The following is a 26,003-nucleotide window of genomic DNA, read 5'->3' on the forward strand; positions in this document are numbered from 1 at the left end:
GTGATGTTCCGTATAAACTCCAACTACGATAGCATCGTCGCTGCGCGCCGTGCGCTGTATGCGCTAGTGAAAGGTTGCGAGGGTAAACGGACGATCGCAGCTCAATCCCGCGTGCGCTAGGGAGGAAGGCGGGGTGAAGCACTGTCTTCCTCCGGAAGGGAGGCAAGGGGCAGGGGGGTTCTACTCTGGCGGCTGGTGCTTACGTCGTAGCCGCGCGGGCGCCGTACCTTGAAAGCGATCTGCGATGTGGACAAAGCGCGCGTCTGCGCGGGCCTCATTTTGAAAGAGATCTGCGATGTGAACAAAGTGCCCCGAATGTCGGTAGCTTGGTATGCGCTGTGCTTTCGACGTTTAGTTCTAGTTGAAGCGAGAGGCAGCATGAAGGTCAATTCGTTCGCTGCTGCTGCCTTGATTCCTCGCTTCAGCGTTTTTACAGCGAGTTTCCGCGGTCATCGAGCGAGTTGTGTTCAGGTTTACCTCTGTGCACGTAACACCCTGCTGGTTAATTTAGTTAGTAAGCTCATGTTTACAACTTTATACGCATGATAAAACTACTATCCGTACTTTGTGTAGCTGTCTACTAATTTGCTATCGCAATCGATGCGTCGCATTCCGCTCGAAACTTCGACTTATTTTCTTTCAGCAGCTTTTCCTGCAAACTCACACTCTTTGTTCCTAACACCACTTGGTCCAAATTCATGGAGTCGGGCAATCCGACGAAGAACTCCTAGCTTGCTTCTTCAGGTCATGCAAAACTTGTTGAAAGGGCCCTCCTTTTGCTTGGACTCGTGACCGGAACACGTACCTCTCAGATACCTTACTTGGCGGTTCTTGACAGCAATCCTCAAAATTCTGTACAACTGTCGCGTAATCTGCTTGCTTTGTCCTTCCGGGAAAATAAAAATGTTGAATACGGTGAGGGCGTTGCCCCCAGCGACGCTCAGCAAAAGGGTAGTCTTGGCGCATGTGGTTCCGGGCTTTTATTCCGAGTAGGTTGCCTTGAGAAATATTTCGAACTTCTGTCTGAAGCGCTCCTAGAGAGCAGGATGTTCCCAGAGAGCAGAAGTGGTTCCGGAGGTTGCAGCAGGTCGATCGTCTTCTTGACTAGCTGTTGCAACGTCCAACGAAAATACTGTGGTCACTGCTAACAGGGAGCAACTTCTGACACCTTCTATAGGCAAGCCAACAAAAGAATCTTTATTCTACCCGGCACATTGTATTTATAGTTCTACACACGTGGCCAAGATAGACACGTGTAATTGTAAGCACTTGTAAAGTCTATTGTGCGCATCGGCGCATGCGCGAATTGAGCAGACTTGTTAAGTACGATACAGCCCCTAAATGACTGGCCAGTTAGAAAATTTACCCGCATACAACGCTTTCGAACACTTGTTTAGCGGACGCTGTTATGATTCGATTAGAGCGGCCATGCCTGGACCACGTGCAAACGCATGGGAGTCGGCGTACCTAACGATCTCGCTCGTCAACATGAACAGACGTGTCCGTGGCGAGGGTCAAATACGAAACCTGTCGTTCCGCCTTGCAACCTCTCTCATACCCCGCTGAGGACGTTCACTGCGTTACGGTCACCCACCATCTCTACTTCATTTGGTTTGCCCTATGTCCTGGAGTGGGGAGAGGAGAAGGGGAGATTGCGCGGATGGTGGAGGGTATAAGAAAGTGGTGGCGTGGAGTAGAGGTAGAACACCCCACTTCAAATCTGACTGTCGTAAGTTCGAATCCTGCTCAATTCCACTACATTTTCAGGCGTGGAAGTGGTGCCTGACACCGGCAAAGAAAAACAAAAATACATAATGCCGAGAGCTAGTGGGGCTATACTAGTTCAGGTGCAACTAAACTAGGCAGGCCCACTAAGCTTCATCAAAGTCACTCCCTCACCAGAACAGGAATTGGCCTCCCTGGTGCAGTATTGGGCCACTACCTCCCTGATGACTCCGACAATTAACCCATGGCCCTCAGTCCCCAGTGGCTGCGGAGCACCTGACCAAAGCGGCGGTCAGACCTGCGACGTGGCAGAGGGTGCTAAGAATCTCTGGGTCCGGACAGGCCGCCAATGGAAACTGAACCTGGCAACATTCAACACGCGCACCCTCTCGAGTGAGGCTAGCTTAGAAGGACTATTTGAGGAATTATCAGGCATTGCCTGGGATATTATTGGCCTTAGTGAGGTTAGAAGAACTGGTGAAGCTTACACAGTGCTGACTAACGGCCACGTCCTCTGCTACAGAGGTCTTCCAGATAAGAGAGAATCCGGGGTAGGATTTCTAGTCCATAACAACATAGCGGCAACATTGATGAATTTTACAGCATTAGTGAGAGGGTAGCAATCGTCATAATAAAGCTGATTAGGAGGTACAAAATGAAGGTAGTACAAGCCTACGCCCCAACTTCCAGTCACGATGATGAAGAGATAGAACAGTTTTATGAAGATGTGGAATTAGCATTGAGAAAGGTGCAAACTCAGTATACTGTAGTCATGGGCGACTTCAATGCAAAAGTGGGCAAAAAGCAGGTTGGCGAGCAAGCAATTGGAAACTACAGCATCGATTCTAGGAATGCAAGAGGAGAGATGTTGGTGGAATTCGCGGAAAGGAATAGGCTCCGAATAATGTATACATTCTTCAGGAAGCGCACCAACAGGAAGTGGACCTGGAAAAGCCCTAATGGAGAAACAAGGAATGAAATAGATTTCATACTCTCTGCCGATCCAAGCATAGTGCAGAATGTAGAAGTGTTAGGTAAGGTAAAGTGCAGTGACCTTAGGTTAGTGAGGTCTAGGATTTCTCTCAATTTGAAGAGAGAAAGAGTGAAATTAGTCAAGAGGAAACAGGCCAACCTAGACGCAGTAAGGGTGAAAGCAGACCAATTCAGGCTGGTGCTCGCAAACAAATATGCAGCTTTAGAACAGGAACATGAAGATAACATAGAGCTAATGAATGAAACCGTAACTAGGCTGATCTCAGAAGCAGCAATTGAAGTGGGAGGTAAGGCACCAAAGCAACCCGTAGGGAAGCTCTCCCAAGAAACAAAGGACCTAATAAAGAAACGACAAAACATGAAAGTATCCAACTCAAGAGATCAGATAGAATTCGCTGAACTGTCAAAACTGATCAACAAGAAGAAAGTAAGAGATATTCGAAATTATAACGTGGGAAAAATTGAGGAAGCCGTAAAATATCGACGCAGCATAAAATAAGTAAGAAGAAAACTAGGCATAGGACAAGGCAAGATGTATGCACTGAAAGATAAGCATAGTAATATCATCAGCAATTTCGTTGACATAGTAAAAGCAGCAGAAGAATTCTATACTGACCTGTACAGTAGCCAAAACAGCCAAGCTACTTTCATTCGAAATAGTGATGAACCGGATACAGAAGCTCCTTCTATAACTAGCGATGAAGTTAGAAGGGCCTTGAAAGACATGACCAGGGGAAAACGCCTGGAGAAGATGGAATAACAGTAGATTTAATCAAAGATGGAGGAGATATCATGCTTGAGAAGCTTGCGGCCCTTTATACGCAATGCCTCACAACTTCAAGTGTACCAAGAGCTGGAAGAACGCCAACATTATACTTATCCATAAGAAGGGAGACGTTAAAGAATTGAAGAATTACAGACCCATTAGCTTGCTTTCAGTATTGTATAAAATATTCACCAAGATAATTTCCAACAGAATCAGGACAACACTTGACTTCAGTCAACCAAGAGAACAGGCTGGCCTCAGGAAGGGATATTCTACGATGGACCATATCCATGCCATCAATCAGGTAATCGAGAAATCTGCGGAGTACAATCAACCTCTCTATATTGCTTTCATAGATTACGAAAAGGCATTCGATTCAGTAGAGATACCAGCAGTCATAGAGGCATTGCGTAATCAAGGAGTAGAGGAGGCATACATGAATATCTTAGCAAATATCTACAAGGATTCCACAGCTACCTTGGTTTTCCACAAGAAAAGTAGAAAGATACCTATCAAGAAAGGGGTCAGGCAAGGAGACACAATCTCTCCAATGCTATTCACTGCATGCTTAGAAGAAGTATTCAAGCTCTTAGACTGGGAAGGATTAGGAGTGAGGATCGACGGCGAATATCTCAGCAACCTTCGGTTTGCAGATGACATTGTCCTATTGAGCAACAATGGAGAGGAATTACAACAAATGATTGAGGACCTTCATCGAGAAAGTGCAAGAATTGGGTTGAAGATGAATATGCAGAAGACAAAGATAATGTTCAATAGCCTGGCAAAGGAACAAGAATTCAGGATCGCCAGTCAGCCTCTAGAGTCTGTAAAGGAATATGTTTATCTAGGTCAATTACTCACAGGGGACCCTGATCATGAGAAAGAAATTTACAGAAGAATAAAATTGGGTTGGAGTGCATACGGCAGGCATTGCCAAATCCTGACTGGGAGCTTACCACTGTCATTGAAAAGAAAAGTGTACAATCATTGCATTCTACCGGTGCTAACATATGGGGCAGAAATTTGGAGGTTAACAAAGAAGCTCGAGAACAAGTTAAGGACCGCACAAAGAGCGATGGAACGAAAAATCTTAGGAGTAACGTTAAGAGACAGGAAGAGAGCGGTGTGGATCAGAGAACAAACGGGGGTAGACGATATTCTAGTTGACATTAAGCGGAAGAAATGGAGCTGGGCAGGCCATGTAATGCGTAGGATGGATAACCGGTGGACCATTAGGGTTACAGAATGGATACCAAGAGAAGGGAAGCGCAGTCGAGGACGGCAGAACGTCAGGCGGGATGATGAGGTTAGGCAATTCGCAGGCGCAAGTTGGAATACGCTAGCACAAGACAGGGGTAATTGGAGATCGCAGGGAGAGGCCTTCGTCCTGGAGTGGACAAAAATATAGGCTGATGATGATGATGATGATGATGATGATGATGATGATGATGATAAGAAAGCCAGCCAGCAGCCATGCGGAGAAAACTTTTTCTTTGCCCTAGCGTGCACGTGCATGCACGCTGAACGTTTCTTGTATGTTCTCTTTGGAGCACACCTGTGATAGAAATAGACTATGTTTGAATTGCGCGGCCGAATCTGCGTGACTATTCTGGTGCGCGATGGACGAGGAAGAAGAAGGGCCGGTGCCAGGCGCGGAAGGGACTGCCATGTCACCAGTCTGAGCTACTTGGTCTGGGCTTACGTCCCGAACGAGCCGAGTAGTCCACCTACCCCAGGCCGGTGTTCCTGGTTGAGCTGGGTGAATGGTCCGGGCTGTCGCTGTACCTGGGCTGAGCCTGTGCCCGGTCTGAGCCTGTGCTTGGTCCGGGCTTCCGTGCCGGACGAGCCGAGCTGTCCATGTACCCTGGGCCGGTGTTCCTGGGTGAGCTGGGAAACAGGCCTGGCTGTTCGTGTGTCTGATCCGGCCTGCTCCACTGCTGTGTGGGCATATGACGCCGGCGTGTTGCGGTGCAGCCGTGGCGGGCTGACGTCCCCACCCAGCTGTCACGCGAGTGGCTCGTCGTGTGCCGGGCCTCCGCCCCGGCCTCCATCTCCTGCGCCACCCGCTGCTAGAGTCATCACTGCGACTCCTCGTGACGTGAGTGCGTGATACCGAAACGCAATTGACGGCCTCCTACAGTGACACTTATGTAAGCGACAGACCACTTAGAAGTGAATGTTGTGTGTTATCCTGTACGTCGTCATAGTCCCATCCCCATGTCATTAAAGCCTCTCTGTGTTAATTGTGCCACCTATGTGTGTTTGAGGCCTGGGCCCACAACATAACCATCACAATTATGGCGAGCCTGCCAGGATTCTCAAGCGCACAGGAGGAACGATGGAGATTGAGAGGTACGCTATAGGGAAAGACTTAGGAATGACAGGAGCGGAGGTGTAGCACTGGGTTGACACAGAACTTGTGAGAGAACGGAACCAGCGCGCTCAACATCGCGAAGACGTGAAAGCGCAGACAGAACGAGAGCGCCTACGATTGGAAGCGGAATAACGAGTGCTAAGGCTCAAGATTGAGCTCCAGGAAAAGACTGCTGGCGCACAAGGCGCGTTTAGTGAGCAAGTGACGCAACAGTCGGTTACCAGGGCGGCTCCTGAGGTATTCAGTCCTCATAAGTTGATCCCCCCGTTTAACGAAGACCGAGATGATTTAGACGCCTACTTACAACGTTTTGAGCGAGTGGAGACTACTCAAGAATGGCCCCGTTCAATATGGGCACTCTCCCTCAGCCTTTGCCTCACAGGAGAAGCGTTGACGGTCATAGGACGGCTTGATTCAAATTCAGCCCTCGACTAGGACCAGCTGAAGGCTACTCTCCTTCAACGCTTTCGGTGCACCGCTGAGGGATATCGAGAAAAGTTTCGAATCGAAAGGCCCGAAGACCACGAGTCTGGCCTGCAATACGCAGGAAGAATATCCGGCTACATTGACCGCTGGGTTGAAATGTCCCATACTGAGAGGGCCTACGAATCCCTCACATGATTGCTGTGCAGTTTTTAGGAAGATGTTCTGCGTCGCTGCGAGCGTTCCTGAAAGAAAGAAATTGTAAGACCCTCGCTACATTGTCGAAGAACGCCGATTGTTTTAAAGAGGCACATAACCTGACCAATCTAGGGGGAGAGAAGCTGTCCGATGGGTTCGCGTTAGACTGTGCTCGCAAGACTGCAACTCCAACAGCGGCGCCGCGGACAACTAATCGGTGCTTCCTTTGTGACAAAGCAGGACATCGAGCTTCGGAGTGCTGGTCACGGACTAAAGAAAACTCTGATGGTCACGGATGGTCCGGCAGAAAAGAACAAGGTGAACCCTCAAAGAGGAAAAACCAAGGACAAGCTTCGTGTATGCTGGCTCCATCGCAAACAGAAAAATCGACAGAAGAGCGTGGCGGATACGTCGTGCTTCAAGATGGCGAAAGAGTCCCAATAGTCACCGTGACGTTAATGCGACCAGGACCCAAAAGTGATGGTGGCAATCGGCCAGTGGGAAGAGGCTTCCTCGAATCACAACCGGTGTCTGTTTTACGAGACACTGGCTGCAATACCGTGGTAGTGCACCTGTCTTTGGTACCTGAAGATAAAATGACAGGAACAAGAAGCGCAGTGTTCTTACTGGACCGCACGATTCACTACTTACCGGAAGCAGTAGTATATTTCGACACGCCGCTCTTTACAGGCGTTGCGCGAGTTAAATGTATGCGAGACCCCCTGTATGACGTGGTGCTGGGAAACATTGAGGGTGCCCGCCCCCCGAATGACCCGACCAGTTCATGGTCTCCACAGAAAGATTACAGCGTGAAGAAGAGTTACCCTGCCACGAAGGTGTCGTTCACTACTCAGCCAGAGCTACGAGCTATAGAGGACCACAGGTTGTCCCAAGGTAAAAACACAGCCGCCCACTCGAGACAAACAGAAGATGACGAAGAAGCTGGTACCGAGCTCATCACTGTTTCAAAGGAAAGAAAGACACGATCTCTTCTCACACTGCCTGCTATGCAAACCGCAGCCACCGAAATAGAGCAGAGCAAATTAAAAGCTTTGCAGAAGGACGATGACTCTCTGAGGCATTGCTTCGAAAATGTCGGCAAGGTGATGATTGCGGATGGCCACGAAGACGAATATTACTTACATGATGGCATTTTATATAGGAAACACATAGTGTCAGGTGGGAAAATAGTCGACCAATTAGTGGTGCCAAATTATCTTAGAGTGACCGTGATGAAGTTGGAGCATGAAGGGACGCTCGCCGGTCACCAGGGTGTGACGAGAACAGTGGATCGCGTAGTTGCTGAATTTTTCTGACCAGGGGTTCAGTCGGAGACGAAACAGTAGGTGAAATCATGTGACGTCTGTCAACGAATGGTGCCACGCTATTTAGTCGGAGCCGCTCCACTAAAGACGACGACTGTAAATGACACTGCACGAAGAGACATTTATGGGCCTAAAGGAGCTGTTACAGCAGCCTGCACTAAAGGCTCCAGACTTAAGCAAACACTTTGCGTTACGTACGGAGGCCTCTTGGAGAAGTCTGGGAGAAGTTATTTCGCAAGAACACGACGGAAGTTTGCTCCCCGTGTCCTGCGCTAGCCGGAAGTTTCTCCCGCGTGAAGCTGCCTACTCCACAACTGAGAAAGAGTGCCTTGTCATAGTGTAGGGGGTACAGAAATTTCATGTGTACCTTCACGGTCTCCCGTTTATCCTGCAGTCGGACCACCATCCACTGCGATACCTCAATACCGTGAAGCACGTGAAAAGTCGTGTACTACGTTGGAGTTTAATCCTTATGTATTATGACTTCCATGTAGAATACATTCGTGGCTGTGACAGCGTACCGTGAAAACCGGAATATAGGTCGAACTTTGTTTCAGAAAACCATTGCGAAAAGTCGACCCTCGTCTTATATACCGGACATTGGCGGAAAAACTACGGAAGTCTTGCAACAATGGGCAGATGAAGTAAACAGCCGCCTTCGCCATCGCATTCTGGCTGCTTTTTCACATTTCATTTCAAAATGAGCGGAAAGCGACGGTGAATTGCCGTCGCCTTCAAGAAAAAGGCGATTGAGTACGCGGAAGCCCTCCGTGGGCTTCGTATCGTGCGACCATCGACCCGCGTGCTTGTCAGCACCTTATCACGGCACGGAGCGGCATTTAAATAAATACTGTCACCATTGTGCAACCGGCTGAGTCGCATTTGTTTAAAGGTAAGGGTGTCTTTCGGTACTTTTGCCATTGAAAAAGATTTTTTTTTTATTTTTAGAATTGGTTAGTTCGGGGGTCGACCTATATTACGGTTCGACCTACAGTCCGGTTTTGCGGTAGGTGCCGACTATTTAAGTCGAATAGTTACGGACCCGGATTGATCTGGCATGACTGTTATAGCGTGAAGTGACTTTCTATACTCCTCCGTGCGACACCCTTCCTCGACTTCTTGAACTTGGGGGGAAATGTGATAGGAATAGACTATGTTTGAAGTGCGCGGCCGAATCTGCGTGACTGTTCTGGTGCGCGATGGACGAGGAAGAAGAAGGGCCAGTGCCAGGCGCGGAAGGGACAGCCATGTCACCAGGCTGAGCTGCTTGGTCTGGGCTTACGTCCCGAACGAGCCGAGTAGTCCACCTACCCCAGGCTGGTGTTCCTGGTTGAGCTGGGTGAACGGTCCTCCGGGCTGTCGCTGTACCTGGCCTGAGCCTGTGCCCGGTCTGAGCCTGTGCTTGGTCTGGGCTTCCGTCCCGGACGAGCCGAGCTGTCCATGTACCCTGGGCCGGTGTTCCTGGGTGAGCTGGGAAACAGGCCTGGCTGTTCGTGTGTCTGATCCGGCCTGCTCCACTGCTGTGTGGGCATATGACGCCGGCGTGTTGCGGTGCAGCTGTGGCGGGCGGACGTCCCCACCCAGCTGTCACGCGAGTGGCTCGTCGTGTGCCGGGCCTCCGCCCCGGCCTCCATCCCCTGCGCCACCCGCTGCTAGAGTCATTACTGCGACTCCTCGTGACGTGAGTGCGTGATACCGAAACGCAATTGACGGCCTCCTACAGTGACGCTTATGTAAGCGACAGACCACTTAGAAGTGAATTTTGTGTGTTATCGTGTACGTCGTCATAGTCCTGTCCCCGTGTCATTAAAGCCTCTCTGTGTTCATTGTGCCATCTATGTGTGTTTGAGGCCTGGGCCCCCAACATAACCATCACAACACCGCTCACCGGTAACCATGTAATAAACTTGTGTTATTTGTTTTTACGTCGCCTCGTCTTCCCTGCCTGACGCTCTCCGATGGTAAACCTGGTTAGAGCTCCAAGTAGACCCTGTTGATTGTTAACGAAAGCCCAGCCCGCAACAACGCCTTAACTCGCGGCCTCCTATCTGAATACATGGTAAAGGAGAAATTATTTTTCTCGGAAACCACAGCAACATATGTGATGAGGTTTACGGCACCTAAAAGAAGTTAAAATATAGTGACTGTTGGTTGTGAATTTTTATTAACGTTGTCAATAATGTATCAGAAAAATAAAAAAAATTGAAAACGAAACTATCAAGTTTATAACTCTGATTGTTCACCAAACCCCGGCCCGTAAAAACGCTTTAACTCGGGGCCTCCCATCTAAATACATTAGAAAAGAGAAATCATTTTTCTCGGCAACCACAGCACCAAATGTTACAAGGTTCATCGCACCTAAAAGAAGAAGTTAAAATATAGTGACCGTTGGTGGTGAATTTCTTGTTTACCTCGTCAATTACATAATAAAAATAAGAAAATATGTCAGAAAAAGAACCTATAAAGTTTACAGCTTTGTAACTCAGCAATAAAAATTATTAATCACTAATATGTGAGTAGGACGTTTGCAAAACCCTTCTAAACCCAAAGTAAAAAATCCACGTAAGATGTATATTAAAAACAGATTTTCCCCCTTTCATTGCTCTAATTGATGCTGTTTACAGAACTGAGATATCTGCTTTAGATGCAGAGCTACGAATTTGTACACTTTGTGCTGCTGTATTTTTCAAGCCTGCTAATTTTTGAAAATTCCCTTAAATGTGGAGGCCCTAAAACGAAATTCCACTTCCAACAGTCACTACAATTTAACTTTCTTTCTGAAATGCAACAAATTTCATTAACGTCCGCCCAGTGGTTATTTCAGAAAAGCGTTTTTGCGTATTACCTGTATTTGGATAGGCGGCATCGGAGTTGGGCTCAAGTTAAGCTTCCCCTTATGGTATTTTTAAAAAAGCAGTACCTCATGCACATACATTTCACTTCGCGAGTGCATTGTGTTTAGTATTTGCCCGATTTTCACTAGATGTGGTCTTGATTGCGTTTGTAGTTTCTCCATGGCAGGAGGGTAAGTACTCTGTTCGTAGCACAAACTTGTAAAGCTCCGCAGACCTTCCATACGTAGTGTATTGCTAAGTTTTTTCGCACAGAATCAACGCCCTCTAAATATTGCCCATTATCATGCCCTTCATTGTAAACAAATATAAACAAGGTGCCATTTTTGTTCTCCGAGTACACCGGGGAAACCTAGCACGAAACTCGTATACCACATAAATAAGAGACAAGATGACGGTTCAGCATTTATTAGCAACACTTCTAATCAAGCCACAAACGTGAAAGATTGGCCACATATTGCGCTCAACATGACCTCTATTTGCACCAAACGTAGTTAGGCACATTCAATCTTATATATTTAGGGACCTTCACTCTTACAAAAATTTGCACACTTTGGGGCTTATGTTGCCACGCAACAATAATCATCTGCCTTCCTTGTGTTTCTTCTTTTGAAAACTCTCACTCGTTTCTTTCCTATTGATAACGCTATACCACGCTGATTACGGACATGCCGTTCGTCACCTGGAAGCACCGGGCGCGCAGCGTTAAAGAAAGGAAAGGCGCGCAAGATAGATGAGGATTGTTTTCGTTTGACTAGATAAGACCCAAAGGGTGAAAACCTTTTTAAGAGTGTTGTTAAGCATAGCTGAAAGCGGCCGTATGACACTTTCCGACACATGCGTCAGAAGTTTTAAAAGGCAGTAAGTATTGCACAGATTGTCGGAGTCATGAGCTTGGATCGGCAGAGAGTATGAAATCTATTTCATTCCTAATGGAGAAACAAGGAATGAAATAGATTTCATACTCTCTGCCGATCCAAGCATAGTGCAGGATGTACAAGTGTTAGATAGGGTAAATTGCAGTGACTACGTGTTAGTGAGGTCAAGGATTTCTCTCAATTTGAAGATAGAAATAATAAAATTAGTCAAGAAACAGGCCAACCTAGACGCAATAAGCGTAAAAGCGAACAAATTCTGGCTTGTGCTCACAAACAAATATGCAGCTTTAGAAAAGGAAGATAAAGACAACGGTAATGAATGAAACCGTAACTAGGTTGATCTCAGAAGCAGCAATTGAAGTGGGAGGTAGGGCACCAAGGCAACCATGTAGTAGGTAAGCTCTCCCAAGAAACAAAGGACCTAATAAAGAAACGACAGAAGATGAAAATGTTCAACTCAAGAGATCAGATAGAATTCGCTGAACTGTAAAAACTAATCAACAAGAAAAAAGTAAGGAAGTAAGGGATATTCGAACTTATAACGTGGGAAAGATTGAGGAAGCCGTAAAATATGGACGCAGCATTAAATTAGTACGAAGAAAGCTTGGCATAGGACAAGGCAAGATGTATGCACTGAAAGATAAGCATGGTAATATCATCAGCAATTTCTATGACATAGTAAAAACAGCGGAAGAATTCTATACTGACCTGTACAGTGCCCAAAACAGCCAAGCTACTTTCATTCAAAATAGTGATGAACCGGATACAGAGGCTCCTTCTATAACTAGCGCTGAAGTTAGAAGGGCCTTGAAAGGCATGACCAGGGGAAAAGCTGCTGGAGAAGATGGAATAACAGTAGATTTAATCAAAGATGGAGGAGATATCATGCTTGAAAAGCTTGCGGCCCTTTATACGCAATGCCTCACAACTTCATGTGTACCAGAGAGCTGGAAGAACGCCAACATTATACTAATCCATAAGAAGGGAGACGTTAAAGAACTGAAGAATTATAGACCTATTAGCTTGCTTTCAGTATTGTATAAAATATTCACCAAGATAATTTCCAATAGAATCAGGGCAACACTGAACTTCAGCCAACCAAGAGAACAGGCTGGCTTCAGGAAGGGATATTCTACGATGGATCATATCCATGTCATAAATCAGGTAATCGAGAAATCTGCCGAGTGCAATCAACCTCTCTACATGGCTTTCATAGATTATGAAAAGGCATTTGATTCAGTAGAGATACCAGCAGTCATAGAGGCATTGCGTAATCAAGGAGTACAGGAGGCATACGTGAATATCTTAGCAAACATCTACAAGGATTCCCCAGCTACCTTGGTTCCCCACACGAAAAGTAGAAAGTGACCTATCAAGAAAGGGGTCAGGCAAGCAGACACAATCTCTCCAATGCTATTCACTGCATGCTTAGAAGAAGTATTCAAGCTCTTAGACTGGGAAGGCTTAGGAGTGAGGATCAACGGCGAATATCTCAGCAACCTTCGGTTTGCAGATGACATTGTCCAATTCAGCAACAATGGAGACGAATTACAACAAATGATTGAGGACCTTAATCGCGAAAGTGTAAGAATTGGATTGAAGATGAATATGCAAAATACAAAGATAATGTTCAATAGCCTGGCAAGGGAACAAGAATTCAGGATCGCCAGTCAGCCTCTAGAGTCTGTAAAGGTACGTTTATCTAGGTCAATAACTCACAGGGTACCCTGATCACGAGAGAGAAATTTAGAGAAGAATTAAATTGGGTTGGAGTGCATACGGCAGGCATTACGAAATCCTGACTGGGAGCTTGCCACTGTCGTTGAAAAGAAAAGTGTACAATCATTGCATTCTACCGGTGCTAAAATATGGGGCAGAAACTTGGAGGTTAACAAAGAAGCTCGAGAACAAGTTAAGGACCGCACAAAGAGCGATGGAACGAAAAATCTTAGGAGTAACGTTAAGAGAAAGGAACAGAGCGGAGCGGATCAGAGAACAAACGGGGATAGCCGACATTCTAGTTGACATTAAGCGGAAGAAATGGAGCTGGGCAGGCCATGTAATGCGTAGGATGGATAACCGGTGGACCATTAGGGTTACAGAATGGATACCAAGAGAAGGGAAGCACGGTCGACGTCGGCAGAAAACCAGATGGGATGATGAAGTTAGGAAATTTGCAGGCGCAAGTTGGAATACGCTAGCGCAAGACAGGGGTAATTGGAGGTCGCAGGGAGGGGCCTTCGTCCTGCAGTGGACATAAAATATAGGCTGATGACGATGATGATGAAGTATTGCACAGGCATGAGCGCGGTCACTCGCGGTCAAAACGCAGGCGTCAGGAAGCGCGGCAGCAGCAGCGAGCGAAGCGACCTTCGTGCTGTGTATTGCTTCAACGCAAACTGAGGGGCGAGGAGGCAGCATGTACAGAATTATGAGCCGCCGTCGCACATAAAGAGAGCCCGCGACGCAGATCGCTTTCAAGATAAGGCGCGCGCGGTCGCGCAATCCGCAGCTCCAGCCGGAGTACAACGCCGTCCCCCTCCCACCCCTCCTCCCGGTACCTCTCGCGCTACGGAAGACAGCGCGTTTCCTCCACGCTTTCCTCCCTTGCGCGCGCGATATTGAGGCTGAGCTGCGATCGTTGGCTCCCCTCGCGCGCTTTCAGTCGCACCTACTCTATGCGGCGCACGGCGACGCTGTTATAGCCCTTGGTCTTTAGACGGAACATCAAGGCAACGCCGACGGCAAAAACACGCCTGGCGTGCCCATACCATTGCGATCGCGATATAAAGTGGTTGAGCAGTAGAACATTGAACTGTCAATCTGCTTCTGGTAAGTCGCAATCCTCGCCGCACAAGAATAATTTCTTTCTTAGTTTTTCTCTCTGAAAAATTATAATTTCATCACAACGTCGTCCTACACCGGCGAATAATAAATTTATTAGAAGTGTTAGCCCACAACAGCTACCGCTGTGTAATGTTTGGCGTACAATTAAGGGACATGAAGACGATGGTGAGAGCGAAGAAGGGTATCCGATATCGTAATTGGCATAAAGAGGAATAATTGAAGTTGCAGAGGCCAGGTTGGGTGCACGTTAGATAGCCGGTGTTATACTGTAGTCACAGAAAGGGTGCCAAAAAAAAAGGAAACGCAGTCGATCGTGCTTTACGATAAGTAGCGAAGAAAAACGTAGAAAGAAAAAGTGACTATAGCTTGAGTTGAACCTTTCTATGACATAACTTTATTGAAATTGTTTATGTAATATTTGGTACGCATTTAAAATAAATCAATTGGCCAGCGGGTAAATTAAACAGCCACTTGATCGACGTTTCTGTAGTCCAGAGTTTTGTATGTGTGTGTGCGGGAAGGGGGAGGGGGCGTAGAGAAGAACGAACTATGGTCGTCTATTCCGCTGATGTGCTCCAAATTTCTCGTGCAGCTGGCGCGTTAAGCACGATTAGTGGGTTGCCACCGAGAAGGCATGCCATACTAAAGCAGAAGTTGCGCTTCGGCTTACCGAAGAAAGTTCAGAAAAATAAAGTGAAGGGATGGACCACTCAATCTCCGAGTTTTAAACAACACGATAGATTTCGGACAGTAGAGAGTTTGCGGAATCAAAAGGGAACGGGCAAATTATGTCAACCTACGCCATAGCTCTCTTCTGCCCTCGCTTATTATAATGCTATGCTGTTGAGTCAATAATACACAAGTTTGATCTTAATTGCTTTATTCTTCTTTCTTTTGTTGCGAAAAGCTCGGGGTCATTCCGCGGAAAGTGTGCATGAAGAAGGGAACAACGATCAATGATACAGTTTCACTGTTGGGAGGGTATGAGAGGGTATTCAATATTCCTCTGACTTGGACGCACAGAAATCGGTGCAAAAGTCGCTTCGCAACCAATCCAAGACCCTTTTCATCGATGAAATACAGAACCTCGTCGACCGCTGGACCAAGTGCGTTCAGAAAAGAGGGTACTATTAGAAAAATTATATGCATGTTGAACACTTATTCTTGCGTATATAAATTGTCAAAAGGAAAACGTATATTAATTTTGATTCACGCTCGTAGGAATGAATTGGCTTTAAACTTTCCACTTATGTGCTATATATTGACGCGCGACAGACTGGTTTCGAAGCAAATTATGTGCTGATATGAAGAGAAGCGAGAAACGGGCAAATGGCTTGCCGAAGCGGCAGACAGCACGGTGAGAAATAAAGCCTGCCGTGCCTATGAAATACCGGTCAGCTGGCAATCCTAATACAGCTTGACCCAAAACCCCATATCTGTTGAGGACACGCATGGTGCTTCTAACCTCCTTTGTACAACACTACCAGCAATTCTACGGAAACGAATATGACCTCAGCACCAGTAATCGAGATTTAAGCACACAGTATCCGTAATTGCGCGTATTTGTCGATAGGTATATTGACCGCTAAATGTCCTTCCTGTTGCCCATGTTTTAGATGCGAGAGCATCTTATGCTCGGGGCAGTGTCCGTTCTGCGGCGGCCGCACCCATACTGCGTTGCGCAACTCTCCCTCATTCTCCTCTCCTACACAGGTGTTCACTCTCCTCCTCCCCTCTCCCCCTCTCCGCCACAGGTGCGACGCAGCAAATCATTGCTCTCTCTCACTCTCTCCCTCTCTCTCTGAGGGTACGCCGGTAGGCGGCGCAAGTGTCGCGGCGCAGTATAAAGCACGCGTTCGCTGTGCTTCCGTCATTCTCTCTCTGTGCAACTATGTGCGAAACGCCATGAACAACGTCTAGGTCGGCGCTAGTTGCAGCGGCAGCGCCGCGGAGCAGAGGAAGGCTCGGGAAGCCGAACGTAAACGTCAGCGTCGGCAAGCGGACCCCGAACTTCGGGCCAGGGAAGTCGAACGTAAACGTCAATGTCGGCAGGAAACTTCTACGGAAGCAACACGGGCTCGGCACGCCGAAGTGGAATGTCAGTGTTATCAAGCCGACCCCGAACTCCGGGCTCGGAAAGTCGAAGCGCAACGGCAGCGTCGAGCGGCCGCTCCCGATCCCGAAGCGATGAGGCAACACGAGTCTGCGGCAGCAACACGTTCGAGGCCATTGCAACGCCCGGGCTTCGACGGTGCTGACGCGCGGTTCAAGCGCGACTTCCTCGATCGGAGCTTCGGGCACAGCTTCAACTTGTGCGACCGGCTTTGGTTCGACGACAACCTGAGCAAGGTCGGGAGCGTCCAGAACGAACGTCAGCGTAACGCGGCCGTCGGCGTGCTTCGACGCCAGTTCAGCAACAACACCGGCGACTTCCTGCAGTTCGCGGTGTGCTCCGCGTGCAAAGAGGCTCTAACGTCGGGAAAGGTTCCGGTGAAGGGGGTTCATTGGGTTGTGTTGCCAAGTGCAACGAAAGAAACCTCAATGCGCACCCCCCGCGATGCTTTCGCATCCCCCCATGGTTGCCCATAGGGTGAGATGATGTGATTTTTTTGTTTGGCCTATAACATTTTGCACTGTTTGCACAACAGAGAATTGAAGATTGTACGGGATGATCATTTTTAAGTTTCCCGGAATTTTTAAAACTGGCCTGCTGCAGATAACGTAATGGTAGTGCATAAGCTTGATTATTCAGGGGGGTGGACACTATTTGCGCGAGAAATTGAAACACGTATTCAAAGAATTTAAAGAAGGGCTAAATACCTTCTTAATTACTTTGTGGCACATATTGCAATTAACGTATTGTAGGCGGTCAGTTTGCAAGGTGTATCCACTTCGAATTCATTTCAAGCATGACACCAGTTTCGACATACCCGTGAACGAATTCGCCGCCAAAATGCACTGTACCATTTACTTCCTTTAACAAATAGCTATGTTATGCATTGAAGCATAAAAGTAGATGGAACGCCCACGTATTTCGTCCCACACATTGGGAAAAATTATCTCCTAACTTCTGTCAAAATGGAAATCATTTTCGAGTGAATATGCCTCGCAAATTCACCGGATACAATTTTCAAATTGCAATGCATGTCGTAAAGCAATAAATTATTAAGGTAATGAAAGTCTTTTTCGTAAGACGTTATGCATGTGTTTTAATTTCTCGTGCTCGTAATGTCCGCAGCTTCGAATAAACAAGCTCAAGCAAAAAATTATGCTATCTGCCACAGGCAATTTTTCAAAGTTTCGGTAACCTTAAATATTACCACCTTGTATGTACAGCAAAATAAGTTCATTCCTGTAAACGGCCCGCTAACAAGAGTTTGTTTTGCCCTTTTAACTCCGCTAAGACTGCAGCGCAAAGAGTCAATCATGCCCAAGTACTGATTTTCGGTGTGTGGACAAGAGCTGTGCGTCTTGTGAAGACAGCGACTTTGTGTGGAAGTGTCACGTGAAATATAAACATGACGGCGAGCGTAGATGCACGCGGTACAGGCAATGCGGTGAGTAGCAAATATTTGAACTTGTAAAACTCGTGCATTCAGATTAGGCTATAAGAGCTTTGGCACTCATCTGTGAATATTTCATCGTCACATGTAAAAACTTTTTTAAGTAGACTTGCTCCAGAGTTTGGGCCTACGCTAAAAAATATTGGGCCTCTCTGTATATGTACTGATAGCGAATGTTCCAACAGTGTGAGCGATTAGAAAAGAATGAAGCCGTACGCGATCACAACTTACTATTATGGATATTTTTTCTCTTCCTGCCCACTATACAATAAAATAGATTTACGACAAATCTAATAAATGTTAAATACATCAAATAAAACGTTGCTAGGTATGCAGAGAAACAAGTGAGTAAACTGCGTCCCATTACGTAAATTAGCGCACTATTTGTTGAAGTTATGCAGCCGGAATCGAACCTACGAGCTAGGAAGGGCTCAAAATAGCAGAAGTAGATCACAATTAGCAATATGGGATGAACTATAAAGAAGAGGTAAATTGACTTCTTTGAGACGCACAACAAATGCCTTATTTCTATTTCTATGTGTTTTTTTTTTCAATTCAAGACTCACATTCTAACCTGAAAATAAACAGAAGAATAGTTACTGTTGAGAGATGCTTCTGTGGGACATTTCAAAAAAGGGAAAAAAACCGCTGACACGGGGCGACGATTAATACGTGGCAATTAGTCAATAACTAACAAGTTTTCATTTATGACCTTTTCAACGGTTAGTTTCAGCGGGCTCAAGGTAATTGCGAAATTAATGTGAGCTCTAAGTACAAGCCATATTAACTTTTGGATCTGGAAAAATTCAATTACCCGAGGAAGTGCGGCATGATGAAATGCGGCTATCAGAGGCCGCAAAACGGTAACTAGGAGGCTGCAGCGAGCGCAATGCGGCGCCCCTCGAGACGAAGTTCTGCATACGTCACCTTGCAACGGGCAGCCAACAATGATCCCGCGGAAACTAAATGTTTAAAACTTAATGAATATGTGTTAATCAGCGACTGATTACCACGTATCATTTGTCACCCCGTGGTCGCCACCACTGTCTACGCCTATTCTATTGCAAAATTACGGTTTGTGACTTCTCGTGTACCACAGGGTGGTGTTTTGGGTCCTCTACTTTTTCTAATTTACAATAATGGCTGACCTGCTAACATTTCCTCCTGCATGCGACTTTTTGCCGACGATTGCATTATATATATATATATATATATATATATATATATATATATATATATATATCAAAAGTCCTGATGACCACATCTGCCTGCAATACGATCTTAACCTAGTCTATACGTGGTGTTGTAATTGGCTAATGACCCTCAACTCGTCAAAGTGCAAAAAAGCCTCATTTTCTCGTAATCACGCAAATTGCAACTTTTCCTACACAATAAACAACACTTTAGTGGCACAGCCTATGTTAATTATTCATAGGCTACCCTTAGACACCGCAACATAGGTATCCCCCTTGATAAGCAGACCCACTCGACACCACTACTCTCATTCGCTAACACCAGTTTTCGCAAGGACTGACACTTTTCAGTACTCTTTTTTTCTACAAACAATAGCTGACTGGAATAAACTTACTGAAGCATTCCCCCAGCGCCCGTGACCTGTGTACCATTTGTGTAAATAATGGTGTTATTTCGTGTTAGTTTTATTATAACCAAGTTGATTAAATTTTTTTAGAGTCTACCTTATGACGACACACATTGTGTGAAAAGCTTGTTACAAAGTTGTTTCATCGTGTACCTTTGTGTAAATAATCTTGTGTACCCTGCTCACCCTCCTTGGACTTCTTGTCCGCAGTATTTTTTATATAAATAAATAAAATGTAAGTACTTGGGCTTAAATCGCACGTCTAATCTTTCATGGAAAACCCATATCATGAGTATATCGCAAATTCATCCCAAACATTAGGTTATTGACGTCGCAACCTAAGTCACTAACCTGTTAGCACACGCAAATTAGCTCATGTAACCTTCGTTTGTTCGCAGCTCGAATGCGCCTCGTCAATCTGGTCACCTCATCAAGATTATCTAATTTAAATGCTAGAAGCAGTGCAAAACAAAGCCACCAGATTCATCTTATCCAACTAAGACCGGTATTCCAGTGTCACTCGAATCAATGTAGTCTATTCCCTTCAATCATTATGTACCCGTAGAAAAATCGCTCTGTTATGTCTCATACACAAATACATTCACGGCACAACACAACACAAATTGTCCTTTCTAACCCCACTACGTACTTTCAGGCGTCTTCATAATCATCTCAACCTCACGTGAATATTTGGGAGAACCTAAGCTTTTCATTCCTCAGCGCGGCCACAAGCCATATCACTCTGGAATGATATTCCTGATAGCCCTGTTTCCATCACTAACCGTGAAACATTCCGCGAGAATTTGCACTCTCACTTCTTGTAAAAGTGGTGTTCAGTATTGTATAGAATTTTTGTAGTCATTAATAACGCTCTCTTGTTCCTGTTTATGCTTCATGTAATTTTGTTCTACTTACTGCCCCATCACTCAATGTTCCAATTGGAACCTGTGGTGTATTTATAAATAAATAAATAAGTAAATAAATAAATAAATAAATAAATCACGGATTTTTTCAATGTTGCGTAAGGTCTTCGCAGACACACGCATATAGTGTTTCTTTTTTGTGTTTTTTTAGTGTTCCCCAAATCTAGGAATCACACCTACACTCTGTTGCAAAGATGTGTTTATATTTCTGGAAGGTCACTTCATGCAGTCCATTCCACAAGCTTGTTTGCCTCAATTTCTCTGTCAATTCCGTTAATCCGAATCTAAGTTCCACATAGCTTGGGACGACGTCTCTACCCGGTGAGGCCCAGGAGCTCAAGCCATAGCGGCGGAAGCAGTGGTCGTAGACAGCAGATTAATATACGGCACGTATGGTCACTCATTAAAATTAAGAACACATCCTAACAGCAGAACTTTATAACAACGCTAAATGCACCGTGGTTAATTACGCGGTGTATTTCGTTATCCTAAGCGCCCCCTTTCCGCTCGGTAACGTACTACCAATACGTGCAGCCTTTCGGCGGTCGTCAATCACCCACACACAACCTTGGTGGTGTCGGTAGGAGGAGCTCTATTGCGTGCCTCATAATCAGATGGTGATTTTGCACGTAAAACCCCATGATTAACGATACCTAGGCATGCTGCCGGTATGAGGATCTGTTCCGTGACACAGGCACATGGTAGTTGGCAGTACACAACTGCCAGCTTCTAGATTGAAGGTCGTTGTTCGACAGGCCAGTCGACGAAGGGAACCACCCGTTGCCGCCAGCAGCCTCGAGCGTAGAGCTGGGATGGTGGGCCTGGTGGCCAAGCGGAGTACGTAGCCGCCCGATCACTTCAGCAGGAATATCGCCCAAGACTTCAGGCGCACGCTGCAGAGCCAACCGGTAGATGCTCGAAGTCATGGGAAGGATTCGTCGACACCTCAGAAGAGTAGACAGAGAGGATCGCTAGCCACTCGTGCGCTTCAGCATTTCCCTCCGAGGCCTCGGGAATAGGCGCCAGAACGAACCGGTAGCCGGCAATGGTCGACAACGAGAAGTCGTCCCTGGGATACTTCCACCGCGCATTTCCCCTTGCCTCTGCCTCGTCCAAATTGAACTGTGGTTCCCGCACGCTGAGGCCTCGCGCGTCAGCCCGCGGTGTCACACGCACTTATTCCGAATCGGAGTCCATCGTGCCGTGGTCATACAATTGACCCTACTCATCAGAGTACACATAGCTGCCACCACTTCTGGATGTCAAGTAGGCAAGCACAGAAAGCTTTAACCACGATGTTCTTCAGCACATTAGTCCTGTTCGTTTGGCTTGCTGTGATATTCATTTATTACATACTGCAGGCACTTCGGCCGAAGCAGGGGGTCAGTTTCAATATCACTGACATAATGCAAAAAGCAACGATAGAAACTGTTTCGAGATTGGTGTAATAACAGATATAAAACGGAACATAACGGGAATGGTATACGTGTCAAGATTAGTGTAATAAAACAAAATACAATACAAAATAATACAAAACAACAATAGAACCTGTTTGAATAGGTCTTACAATAACTGTGGTGTAACATGATGCAACAGGTAGTACTGTGACTTGGTAAGAGATACTAGGAAGATGCCTGGAGAGGATGCCCGAATCTTCGTGACGCTTCCTTTTCAGCGGAAATTTCACTTTGGAAAACAAAAGTAAATCACCTTTCGACAAGAACGGTGAATGTAGTGATGTAGCAGCGCACGAACACGGTGTTTCGGGCCAAATTTTTATTGCCATAGCAATTATATGGACACTCAAAAGCAGATTTTTGCCGTCGGCGTCGCCGTCGCCGTCGCCGTGAGGTTCCGTATGACGTCATTTGCAGATGAAATCGTCGCCGCGCGCCGAACGCTGTATGTGCGAGTGAAAGGGCGCGAGGGGCGCGTCTTTCACGGGGAGTGAACGCACGGCGGAGAACAAACGCGCGTTCTGCGCCGTGCTCGCTTAAGGGCTGCAGAAGTAGGCGTCTCTTTTCTCCTTTACAATCACCATATATGTAGAGCAAACGTGCCTTCTTCAGACGCGCGAGAGGCCGTGGGGGAGGGGGAGGAAAGGGAGGCGACGTTTAGCTGCGGCACCAAGTGCCTATCTATATCAGAGGCTCCGGCAAGAGTCACCAACGCCGCACGCATTTTGAGCTAACGCGGGCAAAACGCCGATGGCGTCGACAACAGTTCTGCGTGTTGCCGATGCTGCTGCATGTCCAAGTTTACACAGCTGATAAAGCTAATATCATTACTCCGTATAGCTCTCTACAAGTTTGCTATCGCAATTGATGCTTCGCCTTTCAGGTGAAACTGCGACAACTTTTTTACAGTCACTGATCATGAAACACTGTGCACATTTCAAATCAAGAAAACGTCGCCGTATTGCTTGTTGGAAACATTCACGTCAATGCAGAAGGTTTTCTTCATTGATCTTCTCGTAGTCATACATTCATTGCGCAGCTGGCCTACACCGTCAGAGCTAAATTCTGCATCATTGCTTTTGTTTTTTTATATTGGTTGCTTCACTTGTTTGACGAGACACTTGGATCCTGATCTAAGATGTGGAGAAATTGCTACGTTCGGCAATTTGTCGCTTCCATGGACGGTTGTACTGAAAGCACAAACATTCACCTCTGATAATGACGCTTAGCACACATGGCGTATCTCTTCTAGCTCTTTTGAAACGATCAGCTGCAACTGTTCGCCTGGCGTCTTTCTGATCATCTGTCAGTTTAAAGGCCAAATTTCGCATTCAGTTTCCATTTCCCTAAATTCTCGCGTATAATTTTTGGTACACATATAATTGTTCAATTTAGTATGTAGTGATAGTATATATTTTTATTTATTTATTTATTTATTTGTTCTTTTACTAATACTGCAGCCCAGAAGGGATATTGCAGGAGTGGGTGAATAAAATGTGGCAAATAGAAATCACAATAAAAAGAAGCATATGTGAAAACATGGTTAAAGGGAGTTCTCAACAGCATCCCCAAATTCTTTATGTGGTAAACAACGGATGGAACCAGGCAGATCATTCCAGAATTCAATAGTCCTAGGAAAGAAACTGTATTTACAAGAGTTTGTGCGAGCAAAAAATACTGATAAGTTTAAGTGATTGATGTTTCTTGTGATTAGGGCTTTGCACGCGTCAGATATGTGTTAGGGGAGACATAATATGGAGAGTGAAATATAGATTGCAGAAGTTTCATAGAATTAATGTGACGACGGTGGGAAAGAGGGGTTAAACCAAGCATATGCAGATGAGATGACGGTGAAAACATTCTGTCGTAGCGGCGGTATATGAAACGAACCGCTTTTTTCTAAACAGATTTAATTTTCTGATTGTCCGAAATTTTGTAAGGGTTCCATATGGTAGCAGCATATTCAAGAATAGGTCTTACAAGTGTTTTGTATGTAATGAGTTTAGTTTCTTTCGGGGCAACACGTAGGGTTCGGGTCAGGTAACCAAGTTTTTTTTGTGCTTTGTTGCAAGTTGTTGGAATATGTTCTGACCAGGATAACCTTGGAGTGAAGAGGAGGCCTAAATACTTATATTCATATGCGCGCGGCACAAAAGTGGATTTATAGGAGTAATTTAAAAATGAGCAATTAGCATGCTTGTGAAAGGACATAACGACTGTTTTTTTAAGTTAATGTTCATTTGCCAGCGTTCGCACCATTCACAAAAGTTTATAAAAGATTGATTCAGAGTGTTATGATCGCTATGTGTAGAAATGACGTTGTAGAGAACGCAGTCGTCTGCGTAAAGCCGAATTTTTACCGAAACGGAGTTTAGAATGTCGTTAATATAAAGCAAAAAAGCAAAGGCCCCAAAATAGAAGCTTGGGGTACTCCGGAAGATACTGATGCCTCAGGGGAGATGAATGAATTAAAAGAAACATACTGTGAACGATTATAAAAAAAAAACTACGGATCCAGTCAACAAGAAGAGGGTTATTAAGGATAATGCTTAGTTTATGTAATAGTTTATGATGTGGTACAGTATCAAATGCTTTGGGGAAATCAATGAAGAGTGCATCTACTTGATGACCTAAATCAAGAGCAAATGCGATGTCATGAGTCAATTCAGTTAATGGAGTGACTGTGACAAAACCACTAGGAAATCCATGCTGAGCGCTGCACAAAATGTTATTGGACTCGAGAAAAGGGATAATGTGTTTATAAATTATGTGTTCAAGGAGTTTGCATGCATGAGAAGTTAAAGAAATGGGTCTGTAATTTAGACAGGAAAGTTTCTGCCCTGATTTGAACAATGGAATGACTCTAGCCCGTTTCCATGAACAAGTAGACACTGATTTCTCAAAAATTATTGTGAGGTATTGGCATGTCGAAAGCGCACAACAATGAAATAATACATTGTTGACATTGTCCGGACTGCAGCCTTTTTTGGTGTCAAGATTTAAAATAAGGTTCAGGACTCCTTGCTTCGATATTGTAACATTGGTAATTGCGCAGGATATGTTAGTTGTCGTGGAGCAAGGAGGAATTTTGCCATTGTTCTGTGTAAACACTGACTGAAAATAGTCATTGAATGCTTTAGCAATAGCTCCAGGATCAGTTATTTCGGAATCATCTAATAGAAATGTCTGGGTGGTATTTTTCATAGGTGAAATCAAACTCCAAAATTTTCGTGGGTTATTTCTAACCAAATTAGGTAGAGTGAACTGATAATAGAAGTTCTTAGCTGCATGAATTTTGTGACGAAGTTCTTTCTTCATAAAGCGAAACTGGGCATTTGTTTCGGCATTCTTGTGGCGCTTCCGACGTGCTATGGTTACTCGACGCTTCGAATGCAGTATTTCCCTTGTCATCCAAGGAAGGTCGATATTTTTCTTTTTTGTTTTAATGGCACATAGCAATACTGTTCATACTAGCTATGCAAGTATGAACAATGTTTTCATATTGGGATACTATAACATTGATATCACTCACTGGTAGTGCACACCCGGGAGAATCTGTCGAATGAATTGCTTAATGTATCAAGTATGGATGTATCATTTGCATGATTATAACCATAAAAACTGGTATATTCATAGTGGCGCCTTGAAACTAAAAGATTAATAGTAGCAATAACAGCTTTGTGATCAGAAATACCGTCAGTAATATCACACTCAAAGCCACTTGTAAAGAGCAGTGCAATTAAGAAAATCAAATCTAGTATGGCGGACTCTCTCGTAGGATCAGATACAATTTGTTTCAATCCAAGGGATAGTGAAAATTCAAGCAACTCTCTAGAAAGAGGGCTGTTATCACCAGTTACCGATAATGAAGCCCACGAAATGTTAGGTACATTAAAGTCCCGCATGCAGATTAAATTTGAAGAGCCAAAAATGCGGTCTTGGATGAACGCGTTAAGGATCCTTATTTCATTCGAGGTATGTCTGGGAGGTCGATAAAACACACCAATGAATACATTCGTTTTATTAATGTGCACCTTACACCAAATCGTCTCGATTTCAGGTGGGGATTGCGGTACAGA

General features: G+C 45.4%; 1 protein-coding gene across 1 annotated transcript in view; it reads left to right on the forward strand.

The window, feature by feature from the left end:
* LOC125946027 (uncharacterized) overlaps nt 1-26,003 on the forward strand; it is an 88,301-nt gene that overhangs the window by 23,516 nt on the left and 38,782 nt on the right. The window contains exon 2 of the mRNA XM_049668501.1: nt 17,786-17,938. Coding sequence (XP_049524458.1) covers nt 17,786-17,938 — 153 coding nt within the window. The remainder of the gene's footprint in view (nt 1-17,785; nt 17,939-26,003) is intronic.

This window comes from Dermacentor silvarum, chromosome 5, assembly GCF_013339745.2.
Source record: "Dermacentor silvarum isolate Dsil-2018 chromosome 5, BIME_Dsil_1.4, whole genome shotgun sequence".
Lineage (NCBI taxonomy): Eukaryota > Metazoa > Arthropoda > Arachnida > Ixodida > Ixodidae > Dermacentor > Dermacentor silvarum.